Raw genomic sequence first — 9114 nt, 5'->3', positions numbered from 1 at the left:
GGACATGCCCCTGCTAAAGGCACTGACATGAGGTGCACACAACCAGGTGTAAAAGAAAATATAACTCATAACTCAAAATAATATCAAGATCCTAAAAAATTCCCAAAACAAATAAAAAGAAAGCTTACTGACTTTATATTAGAAGCCAAGGTTAGCTCTGAAGGGATGCATAGCAGGGGGAACCTAACCTTATAGGGTGGACAGATGTTTTGCAGTCTTTCCCCCACATTGTAGACACACCCACGGAGTGCCATGGGCGACCAGAAGCAACCACTAACAATTCAATGCGCGTGAGTCTGCGTGTGCGTCCTAGGGGGCCGTGAGTATCGACCCTCCAAAGCGCACAAGAGATCGCATCTGGAGGAATTTTGCGCCCCAGCAGTTTCTACAGCTGCTCTTTACTGTGGAACTTTTATTTCTTCACATGAGAGTTTGGAGCGGAGCCGCAGCCTTGTTCGTCGGTAGGTAGGGTATGGCTGTGCGCTCCAGGACGGGGTTCTACAGGCAGGAGATCAACAGAACCGTGTGGGAGGTACCGGAGCGGTATCGAGACTTGAAGCAGGTCGGAACGGGAGCATATGGGACTGTGTGGTGAGTTATGCAAGTTGTAGTTGAAAGTTTTGACAGAATTTGATTAAAAAAGAAAAAAATCTGTTGTGTTGGACTGATTGTCAACAAACTCAACCTATCCTGTGCGTGTTATGTCGTTGGACAAGTCTGTTAGACTTTAAGCAACGTCTGTGTACATACTGTGAAAGGCTAAAATAACTATAAAGTACAGTACGGTCTGAAAAGTCTTGAGCCTCCTTTCATTTCTTTATATTTTGCTTCCAGGGAGCCAGACTTGCTTGTAATTTTTAAATTGTTTCCCTGGGATTTCTCAAAATCTTTCAAAGTTTTTCTTTGGCTCCTTTTTGACCCATTTTCAGTCCAGTCCTTGTACCTGACCATTTTCAGAGGGATTATTTTCCTTGCTTACTTGTTCGCTGATTGGTCAGCAAATCATGAAGAAGACACCTAACTCAAGTGTTGCCTATAGATAACAGTCAGCTTAGCAAATAATCAGCTTTGCACTTTGTTCCTAGCAGCTTGTTGCAAAAACACAACATTTGTTCCTGTTTCTTCAGTTGAATCTATGAGAAATACCAAAGTAACACAGTTGGACAGGCATGAAATGTTGCCTTGCACCAACAAAGTAATTCCCAAAGTGCTATTAGCCAAAAACTTGGCATGTCTTAGCAGCGTGTGCAGTGTGTTGTTAAAAAAAAGAGTCCTGTCCTTAAGAAACTGGAAAAAAAACAAAAAAACAAGCTGACACAGGACCTGAGAGATGCACCTGACTCTTCAGTTGATCCATTTACTGTTTATTGAGGGCGGCTGTCAAGGAAGGAGGACAAAGAGAAATTACACCAGAACTGGACTGAAAATCAGTGGAAACGGGTGTTGTGGGCTGATGAATACAAATTAAAAAAATTTGATTCAGAGGACAGCACAGAGGTACAACAGCAAGTGTCTACAGCCATCCATAGAACATGTTGGAGGTTCTGTCATGGTTTGAGGCTCCATTTTAGCCAGCGGTGTTGGAGATCTCGTCAAAATGGATATTGATCACAAACACATTGCCAATTGTATGTGTTTGCATTGGCCTCCCCAAGAGTCCGGACCTCAGCACTGTCAAAGCAGTGTAGTATCAGTCAGTCAACATCCAAAGAAGAGCTTTGAATGTCCGTCCTGAAGACTTCTTAAAGAAACTACAAGGAAACTTGCCAAAGAGAGATCAGGCTGTGTTAAAGAATGATGTTGGACCTACCAATTATCCACTTTCAAGCTTATTAGAATTATAAATTCTGTTTTTGGCTTATATGCTTTATTTCCACGTATTTTTTAACACTTGTCTTAATAAATCTCTGTTTCCATTTCCCATTTTTCTAGGAAATTGTAAATAAATGAAAAGTGACTCAAGATTTCTGCACAGTACTGCATCTTATGTTGCAATAAAAGCCTATCTAAGCATCAGGTCCTGGTTGTATGTGCTCTTTTGGTCAGTGGTCTCTCCACAGATGGCTGTCTAGGGCCCCTCTTTGCATTGTGTACTGTGACTGAGGGTCAACAAAGAAAACCCACCCCCAACTCTTATTGTTAGGGTCAAGCTAAAGACCCTGAGTTAATTCCTCAGAATGCACTTTGTCTCCAGTCACATTGCAGTCTACATTTTTTCCCACTGCAGACATGGTGCCTTGTCCTGCTAGGAAAAGCACAGGTTTGCTTAACTGGGAAATACATCCACACACACTAAAAACGGGGCAGGTGCCTGACTGAAACTAAGAACACAACAAAAGAAACACATTTCTATGGGAAAAAAAACATGGAAAGATGCAGTTGTTTCTGGTTTTAATTCAGATCATTAAAAAAACATTTCATTGTGCAATCGGGGTTTGTAATTCCAGTTTAAATTCCAGTCTGACAATAAAACCTGTTCTTGCGTAAAACTTTTATGCTCATCAGTTCAGCATGGGACCGCCGGATAGGGACACAGGTGGCCATCAAGAAACTCCACCGGCCTTTCCAGACCAAACTTTTTGCCAAAAGGGCCTACAGAGAGCTGCGACTTCTCAAACACATGAAGCACGAAAATGTAAGACGGGGGAACAGCAAATAGGACTCACATTATAGCAGATGTTGAAGTTCATGCTTGAAGGAGAAGAGATGTGATTAAATATCATTCCAGTCGGATTTTAATTGAGCGTTTTTTTTCTCCTGGCTGGCTCTTATCAGGTCATTGGGCTGTTGGATGTTTTCACTCCTGAAATCTCACTCGACCGGTTTCGTGACTTGTAAGTTTCTCTCTGCGCTCCTTAACCACTCTTAAAGAATCAGACAGAGCTCATTTGAATTGATCCCATGCCTCTCCGCAGTTATCTGGTGATGCCGTTCATGGGCACCGACCTCGGCAAGCTGATGAAGCTGGAGAGGTTATCGGAGGACAGAGTGCAGTTCCTCGTCTATCAGATGCTGAAAGGACTCAAGGTGAATGAAACCTTCATGAAAGTTCTTGAAACAACAGGAAAGTGTTTCAGTGAGCTGATCTGACGCCCCCTCTCTCTGCTTTCTCCACAGTATATCCACTCAGCAGGGATCATTCACAGGGTAGGTGACCTTTGACCTTTTAGACTGTGAGCTTTGGGGGTAGCAGGGCTATTTTCTCTTTTTTTATACTCGGTCCCATTCATCTCGATTCCCACACAGGGAGCTTTGTTATGTGAGTGTGTGCGTTTGTGTCTGATACGCTGACTGTTAGATCGTGTTATTGAAATGTCCATTTTCAAAAGCCTTTCCTTGATTTTTCCTGCCTCTCAGAGAACTGCTTATTAGAGCAGAAAACGTATCAATTACTGCTAAAAAAATGTGTCTTTTTTTCACCCTTGCTAGCCCTGCTAAAGAAACAAGCCTTCCAATTCCAAATCCTTTGTCCTACCTCCCTCCGTTCTCTCCTTCTCCCCTCACCACCAACCGCTCACGGCAGATGGCCGCCCCTCCCCGACCCTGGCTCTGCCAGATGTTTCATCCTGTTAAAAGGGAGTTTTTTCTTCCTACTGTCACCAAGTGTTTTCTCACAAGGGATTATGTAATTTAATCTAATAAATTTTAGGGTATTTATGCATACAATATAAAGCACTTTGAGGCAATGTCTGTTATTGTAACGGCAGTCTGGCGAAGAAAGAGCGGCTAGTGGGTCCAGCGGGCATGTGGTGTGGAGGTTAGCTGGATAACTCGAGGTCAGTCAGTTAAATCGAACAACAGACCTTATTTGATGTTAGCAACATAAGACCATACATGCCAGGTCTCCACGGCTCTCCTCTGTCCATACATACATGTGCGGGGATGGGTAGTCGCCGGTGCCATCGCATTACAATGATGAGGTCTCTCTCTGAACAGCCTGCTCGGCTGTGATGGCTGCCGCTGCACTCACACACACACACACACACTAGGAGTCTCCCCAACTACTACAATAGCAGGACAACACCCCCTAGCGGTGCTGTATCACAATAATAAGGGTTGTTGCATTATACGTTTGTGGAATGTAAATAAAAGTGAGTTAAATTCCTACTTTTAACGACAAATGTTTAAACTGAATCAGATACCGTTTGTATCTCTTGGTCTCATTGGTCTTAACATTTCCTTTTTACCACAGGATCTTAAACCTGGAAATTTAGCCATTAACCCAGACTGTGAGTTAAAGGTAATGCCGAATAACATGAAGATGTATTGATGTGAAGTCTCTAGACGTAGTCACGTTCTGTGTTAAAGTTCAATTATTTCCTCCACTTCAGATTCTGGATTTTGGCCTGGCGAGGCAGGCTGATTCTGAAATGACCGGCTATGTGGTGACACGGTGGTACAGAGCACCAGAGGTTATCCTCAACTGGATGCACTATACGCAAACTGGTACAGCTATCTTTCTTATAGGGTTTGGGGTAAAAATCAGGGGGATATATTTCTTTCTTAATCCAAAATTGCAGATAAAGATGCTTTGCTTTGGGTTGCAGTGGATATCTGGTCGGCAGGTTGCATAATGGCGGAGATGCTGCTGGGAAAGCCGCTGTTCAAAGGCAACGACCGTATCCTTCACCGTGTTAGTCTAGCGTGTAACCCTTGCCATCTTTTATATGCAGTCTATGTTTAAGACTAACCACCTGAATCCTTCACTTCACAGCAAAATTAAGACTTATTCCCCATTTTCCTATTTTTACTGTCTCTTCATGTTGATCCCATTGTACTTGCAAGCTGAAAAGAAAGCTCACAATTGAATATCAAAAATGATTCAATATCAAAAAAAGTTGAACACACCCTTCTTAACCATATTTCACTGTCAGACTTGGACCAGCTGAGGGAAATCATGAAGATTACAGGAACCCCATCTCCTGACTTTATTGTGAAACTACAAAGTCAAGATGTAAGTAATAACCCGGGGTTACAGTTCCCTTTGAGTATGAAACACTGGCTGTAAAGTTGAAAAAGGGGAGGGCTGTAAAGGATATGCAATTTGCTCTCTCAGACCTCAAAGGGAAAAGCAGCTGTGGTCAGTCTGGTTTCATAGTTGCTATAATGCATTCCAATACAAAGTTGGTCACAGCGTTTTCACAGTTCTCATCACAAAAAGATCCACAGAAGTTTATCAAAACCATTCCTTTTTTCCTCACAGTATGTTTGAAACACATATTTTTCAGATTAAAAGCACAGGAGTAGCTGTGTTTTGGACTTTCTCAGCACTGGGAGTCGAGTGCAGTGCATCTTCCTTACCTATTTTCTTAGTTTCGTTACTGCTGTATTTTTCGTACCATAAGGCGCACCGGATTATAAGGTGCATTAAGTGAAACAAAACAGTCAGATAAGTCAAACTTTACTCAGCTCATTCTTCTTGCTCCCTCCAATTCTGTACCATTGATTCATTAATGTTGAATTCTCTCACAGCTGCTCTATTCCCATGTTGTTGCAGTACATTAATGACTAACCTGGTATTGTGGATGGATTATCTCAGTTGTTCTCCTGACTGAAGTTTGGTCCGTTTACAGCATCCTGCCATGCGATTGCATTTGTCCCTAACCATCAGGAACCCTCGCATAAACTTATTGAGTGGAAAAAAGTTAGCGTTCATCCTCCAGTTTGACTGTGTTTATGTTATGCTAACATAGCTGTGTCACTAGTGATCACGTAGCACATCATTATATACCAGCTAGCCCAACTTCAGTAACCCTACAAACGTCACTGCTGTTTAGATTTGTCTTCATTCATGTTGGAAGTGATAGCAGAGCTGTATGTTTTAATTTTTTCAGAAATGTCTCAGTCAGAACATGCTATATCATGTTTAGGTGGAGGCTAGCGAGCTAATTTCCTGCTAACTTCTAACGCCGCTAAATTTAATAAATTCTGTTTTCATGGATGCCTGGATGTTAAACTTAATTGTTACACCTGGTAAAGCAGCCACGCTGATCATTTTATTAAAGATGAAAGAATTTAGACAGTTTTTAACTCTCAGTGATACTGCAGTGTTCGTTTGACTTTGGGACCTGAAGCGGGCGGAATTTTGGGTGGGGCTTGTTGAAATGACAATAGTAGACATATGTGCTGTCACTGATTTAATATTTCAAAGTATCAACCTTCTTCCTCTCCCTCTGCGAACAGGCCAGAAACTACATCAGAAGCTTACCAAAAGCGCCAAAAAAGGATTTGCACTCAATTTTCTCCAAAGCTAGCTCAAATGGTACGTGATTATACACCATCCATAAATTACACTAAGCTACTATCATCCAGAATATGACATGTCTCTGTATTACAGCTGTATGCGTCTTGGAAAAGATGCTGCTTCTGGACCCTGACCAGAGGCTGAGCGCCTCTGAGGCGCTCGACCTCCCTTTCTTCAGTGAGTTCAGAGATACGGAGGAGGAGACCGAGGCGCTGCCATACGATCAGACCCTAGACAACACAGATCTGCCGCTGGACCTGTGGAAACGTAATAAAAGAAATACTGAAGTTGTTCACAAATATTCTGAAAGAAATATGAAAGAAGTCTGTTGAATCCAGAATCGAATGTAAAATCATGTTATCTTAGCTTAAAAGACCTCATAAAACCGTATCTCCTCTACATCACACTATCAGATTGCTGGCTTACTTGTGGTTCCGAGGGTATTTAAAAGTAGAATGGGAGGTAGAGCTGTCACGACAGATGGCCCCGCCCCTCCCTGAGACTGGTTCTGCCAGAGGTTTCTTCCTGTTAAAAGGGAGTTTTTCTTTCCCACTGTCACCAAGTGCCTGCTCACAGGGCTCATCTGATTGTTGGGGTTTTCTCTGTATATTTGTAGGGTCTTTACAACATAAAGCGCCTTGAGATGACTGTTGTTGTGATTTTACATTATATAAAATAAAATTCAATTGAAATTAATCGAGTTGCAAAAAACCTATTACTCAGCTGTTAATGTTTTGGCACAGACCTTTACTGTTTCGGTCCTTTTCCCCCAATTCTCCTTTTTTGTTCTAATCTGCAGCCAGCAGTTGTTTTTTGCTTCCTGGTTAACACCAAACAACCAAACAAAGTGGGGCATTTAACTGCTGAAGCACCAGATTTTTCCTTTAGATAACCCCAAACATACAGTAAAGATGTATAGATAATAGGTAAAAATTGACAATGTGAATGACAGTAAAATTAAAAATAAATAAATTATACACACACACACACACACACACACACACACATATATACACACACACACACACACACATAAATAAAAACAGACTAGAAAATGAACTTGTTCCATAAAGTTGCAGTACCTTCCCTAGGCCAAAAGAGGTCAATGTACGCTAATCTTACTTGATGCAGATTTCAAATCTAATAATACACAGAAGCTGCCTTGATTCGTAACATAATCAGCAAGAGGGGCAGTGTTTTAGTCGTTGAACTTGAGTTTAGCATTGCTGTTAATAACAGTTTCCTCTTTTGTGTTGTGCAGGTCACACTTTCACAGAGATACTGACCTTCAGGCCACCCAAGGACTCGAAGGAGACGTCACTTTAAGAGCACACACACACACACACACACACACACACACACACACACACACACACACACACACACACACACACACACTCTTACAAATAAAATTGCACCTACTTGCACCTACGCCCAGAAATATTCTTTTCCTTTGACATGTAGTATTTGTGTAGAAATACTGAATGTTATTAGTTTGTCAAAATGTTTGCTTTCAATAAATGTGGTCTATTCAGTTGTTTTAAGTTGTGTTAAGTTGTGTTGTAGTTTGTTATATGCATGTGTTTGATTAGTTTGAGACATATAAAGTGCTTTGAATTGTCAATAAGACTAGAAAACTGCTATATAAATGCCTTTCTATTTAAATGTTTGCTGTTCGAGTGGTCAGACCTGTGACATTTCCTTTTTGGGCTACTCTCTACAACTATCACCACCCTAGATTCAAAGCACTCCTTTTATCTGGCTCTGAGCCTGTAGCCCAAAGATGGGAGTACTGCTGCAGTGTAATTCTTCACTCTTTAAACTCAGCTTCTGGAAAACTGACCCAAGGTGCACAAACTCATCCATCTAAATCGGTTATACATAGCTGATGAAATTCTGAAACCTTTGTGTAACCACTATGGGTCGCACTGTGCTACGAAACAAAAGCAATGGATTGCTCGGTGACGAAGAAGGGTGATTTCTTTTCAGCTCTTACTGATATGAGCTGTGTGCTTAGTCATGTTGACTGGCTGCCTGACTGCTCCGTGTCAGTGGACTGTTTCCCGGAGATACACTTCGGCTTCATACAGTAAAATGGATAATACCTACACATCCAAACCAAAAGGAGAAAACACAAATGTCATCAGAATTTCGGTGTTTCTGTTTCTGGCAGGTAACACAATCTTTCAGTGAACTCAAATGTAGCTGTGATAGAAAAGTGGCACACTTTACATAGGGCTAACGCGTTTCTATTGACAGTTAACCTTTTTTCGCTTTTTCAGTTTTGTTGCTGTTTTTCCAAATTCTTAAATTTTAACATTCTACATTTATCTACAAAAGCATGATAGATAAAAAAGTAAATTGAATCAAGTTAGACATTATGAGCACTATTATTTTTGATTCTTAAAATATATTTTGCTATCTTATATTTTTTTGTATAACTTTAAGCTCAACAGCAGCCAAGTTAGTAGTGGGTAACTTATGGATCCATGTGAAGATTATTTATAAAAACAATTTGAAGGCTATGCAATTTATGTGAGCCTCCCAAGTAAAATAGTTACTGCTAATATCTAGTTATCAGCCTGTGTAAGCATATGCATCAGTAATCCAAGGAGCTTGGCAAGAAAAGCGGCTGGACTTCTTTATGGTGAGGTGAGGTGAAATGAAGTCCAGTTGTTTTTATTTCCAAGCTCCTCAGATTAGCATGACCTGGATGACTGAGAACCTACACAGATATATGCATAGGTCTATGGCCATGATTAACAAGATAATACTAACATGGTGTCATTATAAACACAAGTACAAAAGAAGTGTAAAGTCAGCACAGAGTCTGCAGTAATGCTACACTTTGCTAACGTTAGATGATTCTT

The 9114-nt window shown here is 41.1% G+C and overlaps 1 protein-coding gene across 2 annotated transcripts; it reads left to right on the top strand.

Moving 5' to 3' along the window:
• Positions 1-291: 291 nt before the first annotated feature.
• mapk12b (mitogen-activated protein kinase 12b) lies at positions 292-7641 on the top strand. Of its 2 annotated transcripts, XM_063500737.1 has the most exons (12): positions 292-591; positions 2506-2635; positions 2776-2834; positions 2916-3027; positions 3118-3147; positions 4193-4240; positions 4332-4446; positions 4548-4619; positions 4875-4954; positions 6184-6262; positions 6338-6511; positions 7506-7641. In XM_063500737.1, the coding sequence occupies exons 1-12, from the start codon at positions 473-475 to the stop codon at positions 7568-7570; spliced, it is 1083 nt and encodes a 360-aa protein (XP_063356807.1). In that variant the 5' UTR covers positions 292-472; the 3' UTR covers positions 7571-7641. The 2 variants fall into 2 exon arrangements, with proteins under 2 accessions (XP_063356807.1, XP_063356808.1); XM_063500738.1 differs by lacking the exon at positions 2506-2635 and having other exon boundaries at positions 514-591.
• Positions 7642-9114: the final 1473 nt, after the last annotated feature.

Source organism: Pelmatolapia mariae, linkage group LG17 (genome assembly GCF_036321145.2).
Source record: "Pelmatolapia mariae isolate MD_Pm_ZW linkage group LG17, Pm_UMD_F_2, whole genome shotgun sequence".
NCBI lineage: Eukaryota > Metazoa > Chordata > Actinopteri > Cichliformes > Cichlidae > Pelmatolapia > Pelmatolapia mariae.
The sequence above is the reverse complement of the archived record's forward strand: the minus strand, read 5'-3'. Positions and strand labels throughout refer to the sequence as shown.

Coding starts and splice junctions, on each gene's coding strand:
- mapk12b (XM_063500737.1), top strand. CDS start 473: ATGGCTGTGCGCTCCAGGACGGGGTTCTACAGGCAGGAGATCAACAGA. Junction 4,241..4,331: donor ACCCAGACTGTGAGTTAAAG/GTAATGCCGAAT, acceptor CCTCCACTTCAG/ATTCTGGATTTTGGCCTGGC. Junction 6,512..7,505: donor GCCGCTGGACCTGTGGAAAC/GTAATAAAAGAA, acceptor TGTGTTGTGCAG/GTCACACTTTCACAGAGATA.